The 25,001-nt window shown below is 39.1% G+C and overlaps 1 protein-coding gene across 2 annotated transcripts; it reads left to right on the forward strand.

The window, feature by feature from the left end:
- Positions 1 to 3,381: 3,381 nt before the first annotated feature.
- LOC110066963 (four and a half LIM domains protein 2-like) lies at positions 3,382 to 24,178 on the forward strand. Of its 2 annotated transcripts, XM_089274088.1 has the most exons (9): positions 3,421 to 3,528; positions 3,714 to 3,815; positions 5,615 to 5,694; positions 9,319 to 9,505; positions 15,797 to 15,998; positions 16,752 to 17,005; positions 19,160 to 19,435; positions 20,517 to 20,771; positions 21,234 to 24,178. In XM_089274088.1, the coding sequence occupies exons 4-9, from the start codon at positions 9,404 to 9,406 to the stop codon at positions 21,579 to 21,581; spliced, it is 1,437 nt and encodes a 478-aa protein (XP_089130214.1). In that variant the 5' UTR covers positions 3,421 to 3,528; positions 3,714 to 3,815; positions 5,615 to 5,694; positions 9,319 to 9,403; the 3' UTR covers positions 21,582 to 24,178. The 2 variants fall into 2 exon arrangements, with proteins under 2 accessions (XP_089130213.1, XP_089130214.1); XM_089274087.1 differs by lacking the exon at positions 3,714 to 3,815 and having other exon boundaries at positions 3,382 to 3,528.
- The last annotated feature ends 823 nt before the right edge of the window (positions 24,179 to 25,001 follow it).

The raw sequence follows: 25,001 nt of genomic DNA on the forward strand, positions 1-25,001 counted from the left end.
CCCCGGCTCCCGTCAATGGCCGCTCGAGAGTATCCGGTTTTTTGAGCTCCTGTTTCCCGCGCCAAAACCAAAAGCCGAAAAATACGAATGCTCTCGCAAGCTACTCAGCCTCCACATAAGAAATAATTTAAACAAAAATAGAAAAGAAAAGAAAACGCCGGAGGAATTTGAAAACGGAAGTTTCGCTCTGAAAACGATTAATAATAATAATAATAACAAGAACTTTATTGAAATCTCCTCAGAAAACCTATATACAAATCTTCACACATTCCACTATAATAATAAAAATAATGATAACAATAATAATAACAATAATAATAATAAGATAATAATAACTGATAATAACAATAATAATAATAAATAATAATTTCATTGGGCTCATTAAAATTCTTCACTAAAATATTTACGGCACAAAACTATTTGTTAATTATAACAATTGTATTAAAATCGTAGAAAAAAGGAAGCAAAATGTAGTTTATATTACAGCAATGAATAGAATTGACAAAAACCTGTTAAACAGTTCAGCTATATAGGATCTAGGAAGGGGGATATTGTTTTTGACCTTATAGATAATTATGGCGATTTCCTGTAGTCTGACGGTTGCGTAGAGTAGGTAGTCTGGCCAGTTGCAAAAGCTCTATATAGTTAATTCCTCATACGTGGCGCTCTTGCTACAGTAAACTGCACGTAATCCTTGTTCCTGAGCCGTACGTGTTCCACTTTGCGTGCGTGGGATGAGCAACAAAAATGCCATACCGTTTGACAATAGATCAGGTGTGGCCGGTGTTGTTGATTTATAGGTCTCAAGTTTGGCTTTTGTTGGAATCATGTTCCATGTGCGCGATATGACACCTACTTGCCCTGACGCCTTTTTACATACGTTGCTCACGTACCCCATAAAAGATAACTTGTCATCAATTATCACTTCCAGTAGCTTTATTTTGGAATGTTGTTCAGTGGTAGAATCCATCTTAATGTTCAGTTGTTTGTATTTGTTTTTTCGGGCCGAAACTTATCACCTGGTACTTAAAGAAGTTCCCTCGGAGGAGATTGCCATCATAGCATTTTGAGACCACCTTTCCCTCGTCTTAATAATGTTCTCGACCTCTTTGGCTGTCTTGCCGACACAGTGAAGCTGGTGATGTTTTCCCTCTACACTACGCATGAAATGTTTTCAGTCTACACTACATATGGGTTATTGACCAAGTGTGAGGTCAAGATGGCTGGATATTGGCCAAGTTCTTTTTATGCGTGTTTATGGACCGAGACGGAGTCGAGGTCCATAAACATGCAAAAAAAGAACGAGGCCAATATCCAGCCACCTTGGCCGAACAAGCTTGGTCAATAAAGGATTTATTATATGGCTTTCGGGAAAATTTTTCTTGCGGGACATGACGGGTAGTCCCGAACGGGCAAGATAGCTCCATCTTGCCCGCTCGGGTAGCCAATCACAGCGCAGGATTTGATTCATCTTGCCCGCTCACGGAGCTAGCCATATAATAAGCCGGATTAATGAAAAACTGACGTAACGTGAGTTACCGGTCGTTGTGTTTGAGGAAAACTCGAGCGCCATCGTTTTCGAAAATCTCCGTACGTTTTCAAAATGTTTTCCATCAAAACGAAAAACCAGCGTTTTCAAATTCCTCCGGTTTGAAAAAAGGGCGTTTTCGAAAAGCTCCGTTTTCGTGACGGATTAGTGTGGACGGTAGACCTAGCCGTAGAAGTAATTAAAGCTGCGTTTTCAAATTTCTCCGGCGTAGTGCAATCGGGACCTTAGTAACGCGGCCGTGGTGACCCTCTCTCATTTAGACATCTGACAAGAAGACAACAGCGGGTGATCCATGACTAGTCTGCTTAAAATTCTGCTCTCATATAACTATTCTGATTCTGCTTAGATAAAGCTGTTCTGCTCGTATTCTGCTCGGCCTCTCAGCTTACGTGTACAGTTCAACTGGTGGGCTAGCTAACTTGTGTCTAGCCTGCGATATTTTCTTCGTATTTTCTTTCATGCCTTTGTCGTCTTAATCTTGACCTTTTTGAGCGCTTTTTTTAGATTCTACTTGTTTATAGACTGTTAACACTTGCGGATTTCCGCTATTAACCGATAAAGAAGGTACGGAGCTACCCAACCCCACCCATAAGCCTACGACTACATATTTACCCTTCAGAACCGTCCGTGGAAAATTTACAGACAAATGTAATGGTAAATCCAAAACAAGAAAACCACATCATTAACTTTGAATTTGGTCGGTAAATTCATTTTTAGTAGTTCATTTATTTTTCCTCAGAATTTAACTTTTTTGAAATAGAAGTCCCCCCTCTCGAAAAATAAAATACAAATAGCAGACTAGTATATAAAGGTCTACAACTGGTCTACAATAGATTTGTACGGTTCACATGCCTATAAATATTTTAGCGGTATAGCTTAATAGTTTACGAATAAATTGTTTCTTACAGCTTTATATTTTTTATACCTTTTATATTTTGCCTTTTTATATGCTTTTTGTAAATCTTAAGTCTCATTCTAATCTTCTTACAGTGTCGTAAACATCACATTTCTTGTTGAAAAGATCGCTACTTGATATTCCGTAATTCTACACTAATCGATGAAATAAAGATACCCTGTTTGGGGTCATTTAGGTAGGATTGCGTTCAGTTATCAATTTTTCACCTCTTTTTATTGTATAAATATGGTGGTCTTAAGATAAGTGTAAGGCATATAGATTTTTACATAAACATAGCCTTCATATGTCTTTTATTAATCAGTGAGTGTCAAAGCTCTTTACATTTTGCATTTTTTATTAGAGAAATTTTGATCTTTGATCTTTGCTATCGAAATCGAAATTATTAGTGCCATGATTCGTTGTAGTGAAAATCAAAATCATTCGAGATTTCTAAAATCACGTTATCTATTGTAACATTGATTCAAAGATTTCCTGCCAGACATGTACAATAATTACTCGTCTGGAAACTGGCATACACTGCGATTCATTTTATTACGGCTCTGGCATGGTGCAAAAATATAACTAATTGATTATCAATTTAACCCGTGCATATTGATAAATGTAGTGAATATGAGACGTCAGTGAAGAGTGAAAAAGAATGTAACGAGTCTGGAGAACAATCAAGAGGCTATTTTTTTCTCACGGATTCTTGAGCGTGTTTTATTTGTTGACATAAATTTTAAGAACCTGTTTAGAGAAGGTACTTTTGTTAACTGAAGTCAAAATGGTTCTCAAGACATCTTCTCGCGAGAGCCGACGCTCGCTCATAACAATCGTTTTGTTTTGACTGGCAAAGAATTTCACATACCGAAACGCTTGTCAAACTAACAAACACATGATTATCTTACGCGACAGTGATTGGTTCTTCGATACTTCGGATCTAGAGTAAAAAACCCCGGCAGTCGCTAAGCGCGTTCTAGTTGAGTTTCCCTTTGCCCGTCACACGGTGTCGGGGACGATGTTGGCTGCCGATTTCGACTCGCTGGACTTCATTACTTTCAAGTCAGATGCGAGCAGAGGCAAGGTGAGGCGTATTTTGTGCGATGTTTTACCCAAGAGCGTATGAGTGCTCTCAAACGCGGAATCTCTTGAGGCGCACACTATAAACTTACAAATCCGTTCATTCATTAGTAAGCGACTCGCGGGTAAGATTCCTTTCTGCGATACAACGCTACCTTAAGCGACTGTTATCTTTCTTTGTGATTGCAGGTCAACGTAGTAAACTGAATCGCTGCGACTGAAATTTGTTATTGTAGGACACACCTTTGGCGCGGTAAAAATTATCAGAACAGCTGTATTCACTAGATACATGTATGTGGCTTCATTTCGTAGTAACTTCGATTGTACTTTCTACCACATCGACCAAATATCACCCCTCTCGTGCTTCGTTGCCTCGAAAACAAACACTTTTGTGCTAAAACGGAGAAATGATGCAAAGTTGTCGGTTAAAATCTTTAGCACTGAATTTTTTCATGCCCTTTCTTTGGGTGTGACTTCGAAAGTAGAAATGCTGTTGTGATTCCCTCGCATGTTTTTTATTATATCTTATCATTTTGGGCGCCCAGTCAAATGCTACAGCCTTACCAAGTTGATATAAATCCCCCAGAGACCTTTAATGTCTTACTAGAGTTTTTTTTGCTTAGAATTCCAGTCGCCATTGCCTTGTTGACCCTTGAAGGAATGCATACAAGGCCTTGACAAATAGAATGCAAATGTGTTTACTGTTGCCTCTTTGTTGATGTCTTGAAGACAACGATTGTGTTGATGGCAAATGAACAAAATAACCCAGTTTGAAACCGGCTGTAGTGGCTGTCAAAAAGAACTTCAAGTGCAGTGATCGTTATCTCTTTAAAATAGCAGGGTGAACATGACTCCAGTTCAATATTAAACTAGATGTGTATCCTTTGTTTACTCAAAGTCACGCTGCAGATACAAAAGTAGCTGAACATTGAACTTAAAAATCATAAAAATGATGTATAAAGAAAATGACTGAAATTCCGTGGGTCACCTCCAACTCGAAACATTAGAATTTTTTGGTGGGATCAGAGGGGGGCAGGGGGGATCGGGGGTCCACTTTGTTTATACTTTGTATAGTTCAATCCAGTTCAATCAAATTGAAATTCAATTCATCAATCAAATTTTATTGATGTGGTCAATTAAAAGTGTTTGATTCGTTTTTTGTGTCATGGACTGATGAATACAATGTCTGCGGTGGTTCTTCAGTTTAAACTTACTTTTGTTGTTACATCTAATCCTGATGAATTGATCTGATATTAGTTTCATCAATTAGAGGGTGCTTCAGATGTCTTCATTGTTTAGAATCAGCAGGGGTTTAGAAAACATATTAAACACATCAACATTCAGTCTGTATATTCACTGGGAAAAAAATTAACATTGCGTCTCCGACAAACTAATTTGAATTACAGTCAGCCATAATTATTGCTCAAGCGTAAACCTCCATTGCCCCCCTACCTCGGCTCAACTTATTAAGTGATCAACCTCAATTTAACAGTTACTCTATTTGGCCAGAATGTTGGTTTGCAAGTTAGACCAACATGATTAATATCCCTACCCTATTAAGAATGTAATATATCCCTGAAAATGTTCCCAACTCATTGAACTTACATGATATTATATTCTTACTAAAATAATGAAAGCAATATGAATGTAGATAGTCCTTCCCCTCTATGTAACTAAGGACTTAAATGAACAAAAAGTATCCTAGACCATTACTGGTCATTAGCTTTGAATTGAAAGAGGGCTTGCACAAGCCCTCTCTGGAAAAAGTTGCCTCCGACAGGCAAGCCAAAGAAAATTGTCACCTTGAGGTTGTGCTCTAGAGGTGCCTGGGTGCCACAGGTGACTAACTTTTGCCTTTGGGCGACTGAAAAAACTTACTTTTTTCATATAAGCTTTTGCTGGGAACCTAGGATTTCATGGTTAGGAACCTGTGGGCTCCTCGTGAGTTTTCTTAGACCACAGCCTTGTGAGGCATCATCACCCTATTAGGGCACTGCCATAATTTTATAACTATGATTTTAGATGCTCCGTTTCCTTGAACACGGCAAACCCCCTAACTGATAGCAACTATATATTTTGAAACTATCCAGGGTCCATTCAATACAAGCGAGATTGAAGGGCAGCCATGTTTGGACTGTAATTGTAGAGGACTGTCTAGCCATCCCTGGAGGTATGTGCAAAACATCTGTATAGTATATCAACTTGAAGTAATTTCTTTTAGGCAGTCAGTAATCAGAATTAAATATCCATGTTGATGATCCTGACAAGTGTTCTCCATAGCAATTTTGTTTGGTTATAGTTTATAGTGGGAGATTGTTATGAAACCTGGCAAAGTTCTTTGTTGTATGTTTTTGTTGGCTATTTTAGGGGTTGACCTGGCACAAAACCTGGCATTAAAATACAAAAGTTGGTTATGTGTGCTCATACAACTAACCAATAGAAGCATTGCGATTATGTGATTCATGTATAGTCAATGAGCATAAAACAAAAGATGTGCAGGGTCAAGGACCTTCCAATGTAAATCTTCACTCGTCTGGTTGCTTTTTTGATGTTTACTGGGTTTCTTAACCATATCCCTTTATTAACTATGGTTTGGTCATGTACACTGTGTATTTATATATATGCTGGTATCCATACGTTATGTATTCATTTGTTATTGTTTTTGCATTTTTGTTTTCTTTTATGGTGTTGTTTATAGAGGTCCACTATCCAGAGCTCAATGTTGCAACCAAATTTTTTTCAATGGCAACTAAATTTTCATGCTTTTCACTGAAATACTTTTGCTGGTAACTAAATCTGAAAACTTAGGGGCAGCTGGCACCAAGGTTTTTTCCTTGAAGCTAAGTGGACCACTCTCTACTTTTGCCATGCATTAAGTCTTTTCCCTTTTCTTCCTCCTTTGTACATGATTGCCAACCCTATTTCCATGTTCAAATAATGAAAGCTAAGGTGTCATATTTCTTTACTTTTTTTCAAGTTGTTTGTACTTTTTCTATACATATATTTTTTGTGTGTAGTGTAGCCTTAAAGCTTCAGCGATATAAATGTAATTCTGAAATTGGCGTTCGTTTTTTGTGTTAGTAGTGTGCATGTGTGTTACTTTTTATAAATTCTTTCTTGGTCTGTACTTTAAAAAGGTAAAAAAAGAAAGAAATTTTAAGCAGTGTACTATTGAGTATTGTATTAGCATTATTTTTGTACGTAGAAGTTTAAATTGTAAGTAGTTTTCAGCAGTGTTGTGTTGTGTGTTAATAAAAAAATATATATATATAAATAAAAAATAAAATAAAAAAACCAAGGTTTTTTCCTGAAAATCAAGACCTGCCATCATTAAGACATTCGTTGTTCAGGTGCTTTTTATGGTCACATGGTCCGAAATTGCGCTTTCCTGGTCACCAATGCGACTAAAAATTTTGCTCTGGCGACCAGAATTTCACAACTGGTCGCCAGCGGGCGATTAACTATTTCATGCCAGGACAATTATACAATAACTTTGATTTTCAGCCAAATTGATTAAAATAAAATTCAAAGCCGCCCGCCAATTGGGCACTTATGTTTTACCTTCCCGCTGCTTTTGAAGTATGAAACTGATTTTCCTCATTATAAATCTACCACAACGTTTCACAGCTACGATCAGTGCGAAGCTTTGCCGCCATGTTTTTTCAGCGGTTTCCCATAACATACGTATTGCAGGCGCAAGAGTCCATGTGCGTTCTTTCGCGATAAATATTTATTCAGGTGATTTGGTGTCCAAAGCTGTTCTGAAATCTTTCCCTAATTTATTACAAGGTGGAGACGGAACATCCGTGAAGAAATTAGTTGAAGATTTAGATATTCTCTGGGCGTCAAAGGTGGAAATGTAGATCTGTCAAAGTAGTCAAAAGATGATTTGCCCACTGGTTTGATTCCTGATTACATCAATTGCAAATATTTTGCCGGCAAGCCCATGGCGCCCCAAAATTTTGGTTTCTGTTTCGCTGTGAAGGAAAAATTTTATGGACACTTTTTGGCGACCACATTATTCCATATGGCGACTGAAAAAAAAAATTTCAGTCGCCAGTTGGCGCCTGCCTTAAAAAGTTAATTTCGGACCTGGGTCAATAATAAATATGTTCAATTATTGATTTCTTCTGTAACTAAAATGTTGTAGCTGGTAAACTTTAATTTTTGTCTTTAACTTTTGCCACCCTGAACTTGCCAATGTTACAGTACCGGTCAAAGGGACTGCAGCATTACACGCATGTATAGCGTGTGTACTACATGCACATTACACGCAGTGTCCACGCAGTGCCCACGCACCTTATAAGCAAATGCGTGTAATTGCACGCACATAATTTCACACAGTAGACGTGATATTGCATGTAAAATTACATGCCGTCGTTCAACTGGAACTCATTAAGTGCGTGTAATGACAACAAAATATTAAAGTGCGTGTAATGAAAACAAAACATTTACCGTGTAACATTTACTGTACTGGACTGCACTGCGATATGGTTTAGTCTTTCGCCTTCTTACTTCTGGTCATCAAACGTTTCCGATAGAATAGACCAGTTTCCTTTAACTGGCTTACCGCTTTACAGTAAGAGCATTTTTGTGCGTTGTACATGTAGTTTCACCAAGCGGTGCCAGCGACTGACAGGCGTGCTAGGATTCACTGAGATAACAGAACATAAACACATAATTTTGCTTTCAATTTTAAACTACAGCAATCAGTATACTTTAAAACAAGTTGAAGATTCATTCAAAATATTTCGTACTCCGAAGCGTTCGGAGTTTACCGGTGTTCAAAAGCTTTTCCCGTCGTGTTTTTTCTTTTCGTGAGAAACAACAAGGGTGCCAGTGACTAACGAACTGAGGCTTGACAAACTGAAGCTTGACGGACAGGAAATAACAGCAAAACACATTATTTTGCTTGAGATTTTCAATTCATTTTTAAACATCAGTTATCTTCTTTAAGTTTAAAAAGCCTTTGAAGATTCGCACTCAGAAGCGAATGTTGTCTACGTGAAAGCATATCGTTTTGATCTGATTGAAATGAAATTTGATCTGTTTCTTGAACATTGTTGCCTAGCACATGACCAAAATCTTCCCAAAGCAACAATCTGTCAGTGCGACTCAACCCAGGGATGAAAATCTGATGAATCGAAAATTAACAAACGTTTAGATTTTGTTAAAAAAAGTTTCAATTCTTCGCCGTTTAAGCAGCAGTGTGGCCAATAAGCAGATTAAGAGAGAGTCCGGAAGTTTCTGTTTGAATCCCAATTTCATTGTTATCGAAGGAACAGGAGTTGAAATGACATTTCGTGCGTGGGTAAACATCACGTTGCGACGCACGTCATAAACAAAAACTCATAGATCTTTAAGAATTAAGTTTAGATGTTAAGCAGAAGTGCGGACTGCTACAGACTAAAAAATAGTATTTGTTTGATAGGTGCTCGAGCTAGTCCACTAATTTAGCAATGCTTGTCGGCTTTTAAATTTACTTTTTGTTGTGAACATTGAGAGTCGCGGGTTTCGAATACAAGTTAGTAGTGGCTTTTTGTTATGCAAAATACACGCAACTGCGTGTATGAATAACAAAGGTTTTTTCCTCTGATTAAAATAAACGCATTTGTGTAAAATTACACGCAAATACGTGTAACTAACAGATGAGTAAATTTTACACGCATGTAATTACACGCACTGTCCACGCACTGTCCACGAATACTACACGCAGACTACACACATTTTACGCACGTGTAGGTGCTGCAATCCCTTTGACCGGTACTGTAATAATGACTATTTACCTTTGCAGAAAGAACTGCATTTTTTGCAAGTGCCCATTAGAATGCCATGACATTCCACTCAATACCAGTTACAACAATTTACCAGAAGACCGAATGGGTGTCGAAGAAACACCACCAAGGTCATCGTTGACAAAAGTGAAGGAAGCTAATGTCGAGGGATTTGAGTGGGTACCTGCCGGCCTGACAAGTTATCAGGTATGACAGATTTCGTACGTTCTGCTTGGGTGTCAAAGGACCCATACATAGCTCATCAGAGGCAGTGCTATAGTGGTTTCCATAGCAACATTGAGCGACTAATTGTTCTTGTAGCTATTATTCCTATGCCTGACTGGTTACACATGCCTGTCTGCCACCAATTAACTTCCAATATCTTCCTGCGTGTTTTCCCTAAGGGTTTGCCAGTACATTTCTTGACTTCATTATTTATTTTTATTACCTCATCAATTAAGACCAAATAAGAGAGGAGAAATTTACATTGTAGAATGACTGAGGAAGACTCAAAAGAAATGTTTGTAGCGTGTTGGGTGATTAAAATACACGATTTGACTGATCATGAGACCTTGAGCTACTGTTATTCTTTTAATTCCAAGCTTTCACGGATCTATGGCATCGTCAGGGAATGCCATAGATCGGAACATGAGGTATTCCCTGACAATGCCATAGATTGGGGAAAGCTTGGAATCAAAAGAATAACAGTAGCTCAAGGCCTCAGTTGAATCGTTTTTTTAACAACTCAAAAGAAACTGTGGAACTTGTACAGTGGTGAATCTGGGAGAGGGACCTGGCAGCTCCCCCTTATTTTGGGTAAAAAAAAAAACAAAAATCGCAGAAGGAAGAAAAGCTGGATCCCCCCCCCCCCCCCCACATAGAACTAGAACGCACATGTTTACTCCAAATATGGTGAGACAAACCATATACGTAACACCTCCCTTTCTTTAAAAAAAGAAAAACTAATAAACAAATATCTGGCAAAAACTAGCCTAAAACAAACTTACACAAATCTACTTTGTTTCTGAAAGTGTTCTATGTCAAACTAAATCAGTTTATCCGGGCTTGCTAAACAAACTTAAAGTGTTCAAAGTCTAGCCTTTTCTTAACGCTTCGTGTCAAAATCTTTAAATCTTGAAGGGGGACAAACAGTCCGGGTTCTTGTCTTCTGAGGTGCTAACAATGGAACATTAGTCTCTTCAGCAACAGTTTCATTCAAGGAATCTTTGTCAGGCCTAGTAGGTAAAGCAGGTAACTCAGGTACTCTAGGTATCTCCTTGTGATTTACTCCTGACTCATGTGAGCTAACCTTGGTGCTTTGCTTATCTGGTGTCGAGGATTCTGCTGCAGGTCTCAGAAACTGCCTGTTTCTTCGGAGGGTCTCACTGCCTGCTTGGACTACATATGACCTGTCTGACAGTTTCTTGACACAAGTAGCTGGTTTCCACGTTTGGTTCTTTCGCAGGGGTGCACTTCTGACTTCTTGTCCAATCTCTAATTCAGGTAACTGCTTCACATGACGGTCATGGTAGAACTTCGCCTTTTGCCTTTTCCGCTCTAATTTCTCTGTAGAATGTGCGCTTACTTTGGGACGGAGAAGGCTTGACGCTGTTGGTAAGAGAGTTCGTGTTTGGCGCGACATAAGCCTCTGGGCGGGGCTGTCACCTATACCTTCAGTAGGTGTGTTCCTGTAGTCTAGTAGCGATAGCCATGGATCTTTCCCATCTCGGTCCGCTTTCTTAAATAGCAGTTTAACTGTCTTCACTGAAGACTCTGCTTTCCCAGTTGACTTTGGGTAGTGTGGTGATGATGTCACATGGTTAAATTCCCAGCTGAGTGAGAACTCGTGAAATTCTTGACTGCTGTACTGTGATCCGTTGTCTGAGACAACAGTGTCCGGGATTCCATGTCTACTGAATTGTTCTTTGAGTACTTGTATAACTGCACGTGAGGTGGTATCTTCAAGTTCACTAACTTCTACAAAATCTGAGTAATAGTCAACGACTGTGAGGTAATTCTTTCCACTAACAGTGAACAAATCTGTAGCCACTTTACTCCAAGGTCTGTCTGGAAGTTGATGAGACTGCATTGGCTGACTAGCATTCCTAGCCTGAAACTCGGCACAGACAGCACATCTCTCAACCAGGGCTTTGACTTCTGAATTCATTCCAGGCCAGAACACGATGTCTTTGGCCTTTTTTAGACATGATGCGACTCCTTGATGGCTTGAATGAATTCTTGAGAGCATCTCTGACCTCATGGCTTTGGGGACAATCACTCTCTGACTCTTAAATAGAATACCATTGTGGAGTGAAATCTCTTCTCTGTAGTTCCAGTAGTCACGAACTTGTACTGGGCATTGCTCTCTTCTCTCAGGCCATCCTGTTAGAACAGTGGTCTTCAGGCTCTCTAAGACGAGGTCTTGTGCTGTGCACTTCTGCAGCTGAGTTAACCTTTCTGGAGCCACTTTGATGGAATCAAAGGGAGTAAGTGTTTCAAGTTCAAGAGCGAAAACTTGAAAGTTGTCTGAGTTGTCTGTCATCTCCTTCTTGACAGCAAGCGAGGCTCGAGACAAGTGATCGGCAACATACATCTGTGCACCTGGCTTGTACTTAACCTCTAGGTTAAAGCGCTGTAGCCTCAACATCATTCTTTGTAGTCGACATGGAGCAGAGAGGATTGACTTCTGGAAAATGGACTGTAAGGGTTTGTGATCTGACTCAACCGTTATCTTTTTACGACCGGCGAGGTATTGACTGAACCTTTCGCAGGAGAAGACAATCACTAAACACTCTTTCTCGATTTGAGTGTATTGCCTCTCAGTCTGTGATAGGGACCGTGAAGCAAAAGCAACTGGCTGGCCGTTTTGTAATAAAGCTGCTCCTAACCCGTATTCACTCGCATCACATTGCACTGTGACTTCTTCTTGAAGGTCATAATACTTGAGCACAGGGTGTTTGACTACAAGCTCTCGCACTTCCTGGAATGCCTCATGATGCTGGGACCAGATGAACTTTGCATCCTTTGCTGTCATCTCTCTCAGTGGCTGGGCGACCTCTGATAACCTAGGGAGAAACTTTGCCAAGTAATTAACGAATCCTAAGAGACTCAGGAGTTCCTTCTTGGATGTAGGCCTCGGCATTTCCTGAACTGCCTTCACTTTCTCAGGATCTGGCTGTAACCCATCTTTGGTGATCAAGTGTCCCATGAATCTGACTTCAGACTTCTTGCGGTTCAACTTGCTGCTGTTTAGACGTAGATTGGCTTTTCGAGCTTGCTCTAGCAGACGAATCAAGTTCTCATCATGATTTCGATTTGCTTCTTCATCATTCTCTCCATAGCCCATGACCAATATGTCATCTCTTATCACTTCTACACCGGGAAGACTATCAAGCTTCTCATGCAATTTGCATTCGAACTCTTCTGGAGCCAGGTTGATACCAAAGGGTAGCCTCAAATACTTGTAACGCCCAAAGGGAGTCCAGAATGTTGTCTTGAGACTGCTGCTCTCATCTAATCCAACCTGGTAAAACCCATCTTTAGCATCTAAGGTACTAAACACTTTGGCATTGCTAAGCTTGGGCAACAACTCATCTAGAGTAGGCATTTGGTACTTTGGGCAGATGACTGCCTTGTTAAGATCTTTAGGATCCAAACAAATCCTAATCTTATTTGGTGTTGCGACAACCACCATACTGCTAATCCAGTCGGTCGGTACTGCGACTTTCTCCACGATTCCTTTCCTTTCCAGATCATCAAGTTTGGCCTTGACCTTATCACGCAGGGGAACTGGCACTCGGTGCGGAGAATGCTGCACTGGTTTTACGCTGGGGTCTGTGATAATGGTTGTATCACCAATATGGCCTAACCCTTCAAAAACATCTTTGTACTGAACAAGAATCTGATCTCTGGTCAGGTTACTATTGCTTTTCAGGACATGAATGGACTCCTCAGGATCTATATCCACTTTGAGAAGTCCCAACTGCTCACAAGCCTCAGCCGATAAGAGGGGTTTGTTAGAACTCTCAACAACTTGGAATCTCAGGTCCAGACGCTTGCCCCTTCTCTCTGCTGTGAGTGTGGTCTCACCTACAGGCTTCATCAAGCTACCATCAAATAGCTTTAGCTGGGCATTGGACTTAGACAAAGGGGGATCACCATTCTGCAACAGCTGAACTAAATTTCTGTGACTGATCACATTACAAGTTGCACCAGTGTCCAACTGACATACTAGTTGCTCTTTGTACTGCTCTTCTATCACAAAGGTAATACTGGATGTCAACTGTTTACCACTACCATTAATTGCAGTAATTTCTTCTATGTTCAATAATGATTCCTCAGACTCGTAACCTTCTGCCACTTCAGCGACATGAACCTTCTCTTTGCCTGCCTGACACACTTTGGCGAAGTGGTTCATTCTTTTACAATTGCGACATTGTTGACCATAAGCTGGACATTCTGTCTGCTTGGCATGCTTCTTTTGTTGGCCACAATATTTACATTTCCATTTTTTGTCAGGTTTCTTTGGATTTGGTGGTTTCTTCGGATGAGAAGGCATCTTGCCTTGCATCAGTTTACACTTCACATGAACTAAGTTCAGTTCCTCATTGTTTTGTTTCTCATCCTTTTGAATCGACTTTAGCTGCTTATTCGTTATTTCACTTGATTTACACATGTCAAGAGCTTTATCCAAAGACAAATCTTTCTCTCTGAGCAATCTAGCTTTTGTACCCTTATCTTGTATTCCAATAACTAGCCTGTCACGTATCATTTCTTCTGCAAGTGCTCCAAACTGACACGATGCTGTGAGTTTTCTTAATCTATTGACATAGCAATCAACAGTTTCTTCGGGTACTTGAATGCAAGAGTTAAAGACATACCTCTCATAGACAACATTTCTCTTTGGTAGGAAATAGTTTTCCAGTGCCTTCAATGCTGAAGTTATCGTCAGTACTTCGGTGCCAAAATTCAGATTCAGGAAAATTTGCAGACACTCCTTTCCCATAACAGAACGGAAGGTTGCTAATCGGATCGATTGACTCTTCTGATCCAAACCCGTTGCTACCTCGTAATCTTGCCATTGTTGCTTAAAAAATTCCCAGTTGCTCGTGATATCTCCACGACAAACCATAGCGCTTGGTACTGGAAAATTTGAAGGAAAACTGAGGACTTGAGGCGGCGGAGTAGGCTGTGGAGCTTGCGGTGGAGCTGGTGGTGGAGGATCTTGTTCGGTGTCTGACATCGTTTCGCTAGGTTTCAACGCACGTGGTTGATGTTGAAATTCGCTGTACGTACCGTAAATCAAGGAATTGTCACTTCGTTTCGCTTCAGTAACTGCTTTGACTGAATATCAACCAGAAGACGTAATCTTGAGCGCTGCAGCTCGCCATAAGATCAACAAAACACTTCTGACACCATGTTACGGATGGCACGACAAGACGCCATTTGCAATGCAACTCAACTCGTTTAATGCGTACTTCATGTAAGCTACATAGAACTAGAACGCACATGTTTACTCCAAATATGGTGAGACAAACCATATACGTAACAGACAGTAAAGATTAACGTTCAGTATTTGCTTAACCCATTGACTCCTGTGCCGGCTGTAACCCGCCGTGACGAGCCTTGGCCTTTCTTCCACTTTTGATGTCATCACCTTTGACCAAAATTGGCAGCATCTATACTCAACTTCTGCAGGAGGAAAAGATCTTTCCAACGATACCCAGATCAGAGTGATCAGCCCAATGGAGCCTGAGATATGCACAAAAATGCTCAAAAAGTTGAGTGAAAAACTCAGAGCAAAATTTCCTGCCACTACACGTGGCTACTCCATGGCAAAAATTGCCTGTCTCGATGATGCTTTCTCAGAATGTTTTAAAGTGGAAGCAAGCCCAGTAGAAGGTCAATCATTGCAGCAAAAAGAAAAGAAAAGGAGAAAAAGGAAAGGCAAAAAAAAAAAAATCAAAAAATCAGGAAGTCTAAAGATGTAGGTCACTTTCACATCTCAAAATTTTGATTTCTGCACATGCCCAAGCAAAAATGTCGTAAAACGTGATGCTAGTGGAAAGAAAGGCATGCTGTCATGTTGCAAATGCCATTTTGAGTAGATTGGAGCTAGTTTAGCCCATATCCAGCCTGGAAATATCCAAAATGTCCAAAAAATGCGTTTTTGGCAAAAAGCTCCAGGAGTCAATGGGTTAAAATGTGTGAAGCTGCTAGAAGAAAACAATTATTGTAGAACATATATAGTGAGGTATTTTCTAAGAAACCTGACTGAAGCCAAAGGCTCAAGCCTGGAACTCTAGGACTGGAGTGTTGAATCACCATTTTGAACACTGTGTCTTTACCCAGTAGCTTATGAATAAGTATACTCAAAACAGTCTTGGAATGACTCTGCTCAGTTCAGCTGCTCAGGTCAGGCCATCTGGATTTTGACTGAGTTTCTGATAAAAAGCAATTCTATGACAATAGTAACTGTTGGCCTTTTTCATTTTGAAGATCAGGGAATTTATGTCCAAGCTACCAGATGGTAAGGTTCCACAGCTTGATTCTAAAGGAGCAAGGTATTGGCTGAAACAGCGGGTGTACCAGATGCCTCTGCAAGATTTCTCTACTAAGCACTGCCGCAAACTGGCGCTTGATCAAAAAATGGCAATGGATGACATGTGCCAAAAGAGGACAGAGAAGGCATTGGGTGTTGGTAAGAAGTTTACTTATTGACAAATCTTTGTAATAAATTTCGAGCAACTGAGGTCTGGAGGCTAATCAATAATTTGTTAGCCAACTAGTCACAGACTAATGAAAATTTAGATTTAGCTAGTAGGTGTGTATCTCTGTTAGCTTCTGTGGTTAGTGAAAAACTGCCATTTGAAAAGTGTCAGCTAAAATTTGAACCTGGCAAGTGTAGGTAGATATGACAAATTTGTTTTATTTACTATTTCTTATACCAACAGTTTTAAGAGATTCATTCCCAGATCTTGTGAATCATAGCAAGGCTTGAAAAAAACACACATTAACACATACTGTGCCAAAAATAAGCAGTTAAAAAATTGCTTTAGCTTGTGAAGTCTGACATGTCACTAGCCAGTGGGGCAGTTTTGTTGGTACCTAACTGGCCCGGGGTAGGTAACCCAACCCTGGGTTGTCAAGAGGAGCCAGCTACCAGTGAAAATTACTGTACTTCATGATCTCAGCTGGCTACTCTGCTTACTGTTCACCTTATTCTTTAGAAAAAGTTGGAAAAATCAGCTGCCTACTCCAGCAGTAATGCAATCTACTTCAAAGTTTGTGACAACCATGGAAAATCACCCTTTAGAAAGACTAGCATTAATATTTTATCCGAACTAACAGTAAGCACACTACACCTGACACTCAATAGGTGAACATTAACTGTGATACAGCTATGCATGGTAAAATAATTTCATAGAGTGATCTGATTTTCTGTGGTTTGCAGGGGCAGTGAAGACAGGCCTTACAGTGCCAGCATCCTGTCAAAGATGCAGCACGCCTATGAACATTGATGAGATGGCTGTGTTCGTGTTGCGCGCAGGACCTGACATGTGCTGGCATGTGCATTGTTTTGTGTGCTCTGAAGATGGTGAACTCCTGGTTGATCATGTTTACTGCTGGAATGAGGAGAAACAGATGTTGTACTGTCCACGGCATTGGAGTGAATCGCTGAAGCCCCGGTGCGCTGGCTGTGAAGAGGTACCATATGCTTGCTTCTGCCTGCATATTTTATAACATTTTTTCTGTGATAATTCTGTCATAGTTCCCAAGCTAGAAACATTAGTTTTCTTTCATTAGTTTCTGGCGGTGTGATAGTTCATCATGGTTGTAACCTGACTTTTTGTTCTTACTATCCACTGGATAAAAGATTTCTGTCAGTAATCACAACTTCATAGATTCTCAAAACTGAGAGTACATTTCATTTTGGCTATTTACTGTTATATTTCTTTTCTCTTTTTAATTAATGTAATTTCTGTAAATATACTGTTAACCTATTGACTCCCATGCCGCCCGTAACCGCCCGTGCGAAAAACCTCTCCAATTTTCTGTGTGGCCCGTAACCACCCGAAATAAAGCACGTGGGGACAATAGCATTTCTTACCCTCCCTGAAGACTTTTTGGTTCTCTTATTGTTCTATTGTTCTTGAGGACAAATAAACCAATCAAAATTGACTTACTGAGCATATTTTTAGAAGACTTTAGGGGTCCTAGAAAGATGGTTTTTTGTCTTAAAATTGTGCGCTCGTAAAGTGCAGGTCATCAGGGCGCGCTGTGGGGCAAATCTACAAACTTCAGAGGTCTTGTTTTTATTCCTAACAAGGAGAAATTACTACTTTGGGATTTAAAATAGAAACAAAAAATACAAATTAATGTTCAGGTGGCCTCAGAATGGAAGATCAAGGAGTATAGAGTCCTCAAACCTTTCTGGTGAAGAACTTTTCCATCCTTCAACTGCTTTGAAACATGACGATTGGTGCGCTTTCAAGTGAGTTTTGAACACAGATCACAGACTTAAAGCAGCTTCCTGGACTTAAGAAACAAAAATGGTAATGTCTGTTATTGCTTCAAAGTTGAATTCAACTTTTGGAACGATCGGTAAAGCCACGGTCGATAAAATGACTGCAAACGTGGTCGGGAGAAACTCAGAGATTTCGCTTTAGCGTGAAGAATTAATTTGAACATGCCGTCGTGCAGTGAAGCACGTCTGCAAAATTTTCAACATATTTTTGCTTTTAAATAGGTTTCTTCACCTCAGCGTGAATGAAAATTTATTATCATTGAACTTCCTTTCGCATTTCTTTCATTTAGTGCCCTGTTTTGGGGAATTTTAGGTTTTAAAAGTGAACAGTATTTTTGCACGCTAGCTGGATTTCTGCATATTTAATTTACGGCGACCTCTGCGGTTTGTTTGATTAGTTTATTCGCTTCGTTCAAATATACTTTTTCGAGTCTTATTCAGCTATTACAGAACTGGCAAGAAAAGAACTAAGCGTCTTCTAATCTAGCACAGTTGAAATACGATTCAAGATCTCAAAATAATTAGCTTGTTTTTGTCGTCTTTTTGACTTACAACTCTTCCTTTCGCAGCGCTGTAATATTTCGTTGGCAGCAAAGAAATTATTTGATTTCTTGCTTTCAAATTGGTTTTTACATGTGCCTTTCGTGTTTAATTTCCGTTGTTTTCTCAAATGTTAGCTGTTATAGTACAAGAATGGACATTCTGTTGTATTTGGTTTCAATTTGTTCTCCGAAGTCAATAGTAACTCATTTTCTCATATTGAATTTTCTTGGCTTCTTTCGGGCATTTTGTTGCGTGGCAAAGAAATAATGTAATTTCTTGTTTTCTTATCAGTTTTAAACATCAAGTTGACTTCTTTTTGTTGATATTTTTTAATATTTTGGCCCTTCGTTTATTTAACTTAAAGTAAACGATGTCTTGAAGCATAATCTTGTGTGTGTGGTTGCTGCACATATGGTTTATTTTTAGTGCTTGTGCTCACTCTGAAATGTCCAAAAATCGCCCGGGAATTTAGCGGTGGGTCGCATGCAAATCATGCGGAAGTCAATGGGTTAAAGTTATAATTTTTGTAAATAGTACAAAACAATTAAAATCTGATCTGATCTGATCTGATCTGAGTAGTGTAACAGGCAACAGTTGTGTCGACCATGAAAGTATACATACAGAGATAAAACATTCACTTGTGTTGGCTAATTCATATTCAGTGTTATCGTTGTGTTCATTGTCGTCATCATAATCATCACCATAATCATCATCATTATTCATCATTATTTTCTTGTTACTCCGTGGGACATGAAAAGCCTCATCAGGTAATTGTTTTGTCCTTTTCATAGCTTATCTATGTTGGAGAGTACTCCCAAGCCATGGATCAGAATTGGCATCCTGGTCACCTCTGCTGTTATTTCTGTGACGAGTCCCTGTCACAGCAGAAATTTGTGACTGTTGAAGGACAGCCAGCTTGTGTCACCTGCTATGACAAAAAGTTTGCCAATCACTGTGAGAATTGCAAGAAACCCATTGGTCCTGGCACTAAAGATGTTGATGTACGTGGCAAGCACTGGCATGAGGAATGCTTTGTTTGTTCTCAGCAAGACTGTAATAAACCTTTGGTAAGTTTCTCCTAAACATTCTTGCACCTCTTGCTGTCCTAAGGGCCATCTGCATTGGGTAGCTCATGTTTGACATTTACATGTGGTTGATGCGAATCGAAATCACCAAGGCTTGTCTAGTTGTTGTTTGTTTTGTTGCTCGATTTCAAAGCAAATTTTCATTTATTAAGTAAATGTCTCTGCATTGCAGCAAAATTCTCACCATGCAACGTTTTAATTGATATTTTCCTTAAAGTTAATTAACAGATCTACAATGTATCAGTACAGTTTGATTGTTGACAAAAAGTTTGTTCTCTTATTCAGGACGACTGAGCCTCTTGTCTGAGTTTGGGAAAGGTTAGCAGAATTTCATGCAACAGAAAATTGCAGTTTGCATTAAAAATAAAAACTTGCCCAGTGCAGATGGGTCAGGACTATGATATCAGTATACCTGGTGATTTTGCAAGAGTTAAGTTTTTGACATTTCAGACTGACCACATATAAAGACCTTAAACTTGTATTTCTAAAATGTTTCATTGCTTGCTTCAAGAGAAGTGATAAGGAAAAAAGGATTACCTAATTCTCTTTTTGTACAGTGAAACCTGTATTAAGTAGAACCCATATTAAGCGGACACCCTCTGTTAAGTGGACACCAGCTTCAGTCCTTAAATTTTCTTCCCACATTTACTGTAAAATAAACCTGCATTCAGCAGACACCTCTGTTAAGCAGACGTGGGCGCCAATATTAAGCCATTTTGTTGCACAAAACCTGCAATAAGCAGACACTTCAAGGGCTTTTCACTTCTAAAAGCTCAACCCAGACTCCTTAAACATTCAGTGAGGTCATTTTAAAGCTAAGTAGATTATTCCAGATTGATGGATGGACTGTCTGGACATTGTGCTATGAGCAGTCTTTGACCTTACCCTAGACCTTACACTACTGAACTATACAAAAGGGTTAATAATTAACTATTATCGCTGAACCTGTTTAGAGTGGACACACTGTATTAAGCAGACACTACTGAGGGTCCCAAGGGTGTTCGCTTGATTTAGGTTTCACTGTATTGCATTTGTGACTGATCTTATTGATTTTATGTTGTAGTTAAATCAAGGCTTCACCTTTAAGGGTGAGAAGTTGATTTGCCATCTGTGCCGTGGCATAACACCATCTAAGGTTTGTGAGGCATGTGGGGGTGACTTTGCCCAGGGAGAGAAGAAGGTTGGATACCAGAGCAAAATATTCCATGAGAAATGTTTTGTGTGTGATGAGTGCAAACAACCGATTGGCACTCAGCAGTTTGTCAGGAGAGACGACAAGCGCTTGTGTGGAAAATGCTATGATACAGCTTATGCTAAGGTAAGTTACAGCTGAGGTTGTTTTACCAAATTTACTTATTTTGTGATGGGGTGGGACTGGATAATTATTTTGTCCTAGATGGCTATAACATGTGTTATGCCAGCTTTTCAGTTGTTCAATTTCAAAGCATAGCTTGGTTGACCATAGTGGATGTTCTCAGAATAAGGAGGCCAGGGGTTTTACAAAATTGCAAAAAAAAAAAAAGCAACTATACATCTAAAATTTCTCTTCATAATAAGTATTATTTTATTCACATCATTATATATCTTGAACTAGTATTCATGAGTAGATCTTATAGTGTGATCGTCTGGGTGAGGGTAGTTCTGAAAAGAACTGTTGTTGGTGACAAAAACAACAGTCTTTTCAGAACTACCCTAGCCAAGGCAGTCAAGCATGGCTGTTTGCTAACCATAATTTAAAAACAAAGTTAGTAAAAAATAAATTAACTATTTGCCTAACCAGACTTGCACCAGGTGTAATGAGACGATCAAGTCTTCATCAGTAAAGCATGATGGTAACATATACCACTCAGAATGCTTTGTCTGCACTATGTGTTCACAACCTCTTGCTGGAAAGCCCTTCACCAAGCACGAGGGTAACAATGTCTGCCAAGATTGCTACCGCATTAATTACGCCAAGAGGTGCGCAGCCTGTCAGAATCTGATAGAAGGGAGTGTCAAGTTTGTAGCTTATGATGAGGAGTTCTTTCACCGAGATTGCTTCACATGTGCAAAGTGTGGTATTCCACTGGCTGGAGAGAAGTTCCGTGTAGTAGAGGGTGAAAAAATTTGCATAAAATGTAGTTCTTAGATAAATTAAACTGATAACTGTTGAGTCTGCAGAGCTGGCAGCCTTTATGCAAAGTCTCCCAGCTATGCAGGATCATACTGTCAATGTAACTGGCTGAAAAGCATTGCTATACGATACAGGTGAATGTTTTACATCTTGGAGTGATAAATTATTTAAATTTTATTCTTTACGGAGTTTGGACTTTTCTTTTTAACTGGTAATCAAATCAAATCAGATGTGCAAATTGTTGTCATTGTTTCTAGCATTGATTATCTTTTATGTAGATAAGTTTTTAACAGCGTTTTTAAATTTCAAAGTATTGTAACTGTTTTATTGATTCAAGAGTTGGTATATTGGTTCAACTGTTTTTAATTGATGATTTGTTTATTTGTCACACGGTATTATTTTCTGGAGGAATGGACAAGGCTAGATATAATATGTACATCACAATGATGTGGAGTTAAAATTGTTATACTGAATTAAGCAAGAAATTTGTTTCTTTACATGGTTGTTGTTTTCGGGGCTATGGGCACAATTTTTTATGCCTGCTGTCATTTTGTCTTAATGAAAATGTAAACAAGGCTGGAGTTGACTTTGTGGCAGTTTTCAACCATCTAAGATTGTGTGAACCATTTGAAATATTCTTTTCCTAGGAGAGTTGTTATTTTACGTCAGCTTGCATAGCAGTCACTTGCTTTGTTTGATGATCTTAGTAGTGATTGCTGTTTAGGCTAGTAGCAATATTAATATAATAACTACTGTGAAAGCAAATCCTGGATTCATGATAAATGATGAGATTAACAAAGCACTACTTTTATGGCAAGCAGGTCGTGGGGTTAAAATTTCTCACTCAACTGACAAAATTCTGTGTGTGAACTTTGTCACTTCTGTTTATAACATAGCCAGTACATTCCACAATCCATATTAATAACCCTTTTCACAGTTAACTTTCCTCATTTGCATTAGTAACAAAGTAATCTAGTGAGTTTGTGAGGCAATTTCAAGCTATTTTGTATTTTGAGCCCAAAATGGTCTCCCATCCAAGTTGGATTACATTTTAATGCAAATGAGAAAAACTAACCCCGAAAAGGGTTATGGTACAAGTGTGCATCTTTAACTTGATGAAAGCACATCCATGCTCTGTAAATTTGTTTCAAAGTTTACTTTGTCGTTTGAGTGAGTAATTTTCTCCATAGCTTGCATCCCTTAAAGATAAGTTATGTCACTAAGAAAGGGGATTAGTAATCCACTTTACCCCACTGTCCCATCACAATGTGAGAGGATAACTCTGGCAACCCTGTTTTAGTAGTACTATCATTCCAAAAGGTCTGAGCATCTTGCTAGTTAAGAAAATGTCTCCCGATTCAGGGCCATGTTATCAAATTTCCAACAAAACTTGACTATTCTCCCCAAATGGTGTTTATTTTAGTTGCCCCCTTCCCTAGGGGTATGGAATGGTCCTTGAAAAGTGATGGGTCTGGGCAAATTTTCGATGTCTCTAAATCTTGGCATCTCAAGCTAGAGTCTTGGAATTCTCGAGCTCGTTAGATTCTCGGAATCTTGTATTTTGGAATTTGAGTCTCTTGAGTCTTGCAAGCCAAGCGACAGTTTTGTCTGAATAAACTGTCAGAAAACAACAGCAACAACACGGCTTAACATTGCAAACATCGCTATTGGGAGACATGTAGGCTTGAATAAATTCTGCTTGTAAGTTGACATATTATACTACTGGCAATGTGTAGTTCCGGAAAATATCCATACCCACCCCAAGGAAGGTTAACGGAAATTCCAAGGGGAAGGGGGGTTTCGAACGCCTAATTTTTTAAAGGAAAGCATGGCACTAAAATGGAATTTCCAGGGGTGGGGGGGGGGGGGGTTCAAGCTAGAAAACCTTTTGTGGGAGGAGTATGGATGTTTTCTGGAACAACACAGTGTGAGACATAGAGTGCTGTGAACTCTCGTGCTGAGATATCTTGATCACAGCGTCTCAGGCCTGGATTTGAAAAAGTCTTGGTCTTGCATTTTAAATGAGGGTCTTGGTGAGTCTCGGATTTTACCATTCTATACCCCTCCCCCTGTCACCTTAGAGGTAGGCTCTTAGGTGCTCTGATTGCACTAAAGCTAGTACTAGTTGGTAGTTAGGTAATTTTAAATGTGAGAATCACTGCCCGGCTTTCCAATGTAAATTTTGGGAGAAAAAAAGAGATCATAAAAAATTCCAGAACTCTTAGTCTGAGGTCTAAGAAATATTGTCATCTTTCGAAAGACTTTGCAGTGAGCCAAAAGGAACTTGTGAAGAAGAGGACGTTGTTGTGGCATTGTAAATGATTGATTCTAGAAATCATTTGTAACAAGTAAAGTACCTGGTACAGGTATATTACAGGTAGTTAATATGATGTAAGGCAAAATCCTGTCTAGGTTGAAATAGTATTACAAATCTTTAAAGAGTGACACTGTTGAAATCCTATTTAAAGTTATTGAAGGGCTAATTATTTCTCTGAACCTGCCACAGTAAAACCAGCGTCCAAGGGAAACATCAGAGTGAGAACAAAAATACTCTTGTGAAATAAGACTAGTGCTATACTGTTGTGATCTGAATAAAAGACATTGCCAAAGTACACTGTTGCTGTTTTCTGAAGGATACAAACAACAACAACAACAACAACAACCATTTATTTGTACTCAAAATTTATAAAATAATTACAATAAACATTAAAGTAGTATAGAGTACTGCCTGCCCAAAATAACCATAAGGGCTAAAAAGAATGGGCAGACATTAAGTTACATAGATTATTTATACAGTTATCGGTCGGTAACACACTTACACACACGCACACAAATATAAAGATACAAAGAGAATGGAAACTTACAGCGGAACAGAATATATCCTTATGAATTAATTAAAATAATTGTAATATTTAATATGAATCAATAAAGTGTATTTTTAATTTCTTCTTTAATTGAAAATCAAGTAATTTTTTGTCAGACTCATCAAGAGAATTCCAAATTTTAGGTCCCTGATATCTAATGTTGAAGATTCCAAAATTAGTCCTGGTTTTGGGCAATGAATAGGATTGTTTAGAAGCAAGTCTCGTATTGTAGGCATGAATTTCATTTACTGTAGTAAAATAATGATTGAAAGCAGATGGCAATTTTATATGATGGAATTTATGCATAAAGATTGCAATATTTAAGACAAAGATCAGGGAGTTTGATATAAGATCTACAGGTGAAGAAAATTTTCTAAAAATATGTTATTTCATAATAGCGCTCCCTTTAACATGGGGATGTGAAACCTAAGATACGGAACTTTTCACATCTGTTGAAATGGAGTGGCTGTGACGTTACACTTTCTCGGGTGTACCATGAACGTTGTTTAGGGGGATCGGGGGGTGGGGGAAGTGGAAGGGGGAACTCCATTGATACTGGCGGGGATGTTTG

This window comes from Orbicella faveolata, unplaced genomic scaffold (assembly GCF_042242905.1).
Source record: "Orbicella faveolata isolate gen_17 unplaced genomic scaffold, um_ofav_v1 contig_35, whole genome shotgun sequence".
NCBI lineage: Eukaryota > Metazoa > Cnidaria > Anthozoa > Scleractinia > Merulinidae > Orbicella > Orbicella faveolata.

Bases quoted from the DNA above. Each gene is read 5' to 3' on its own strand.
- LOC110066963 (XM_089274087.1), top strand. From the start codon at position 3,463: ATGTTGGCTGCCGATTTCGACTCGCTGGACTTCATTACTTTCAAGTCA. The intron at 3,529-5,614 runs GTGAGGCGTATT...GAAACTATCCAG, and splicing joins CAGATGCGAGCAGAGGCAAG to GGTCCATTCAATACAAGCGA. The intron at 5,695-9,318 runs GTATGTGCAAAA...TTACCTTTGCAG, and splicing joins CTGTCTAGCCATCCCTGGAG to AAAGAACTGCATTTTTTGCA.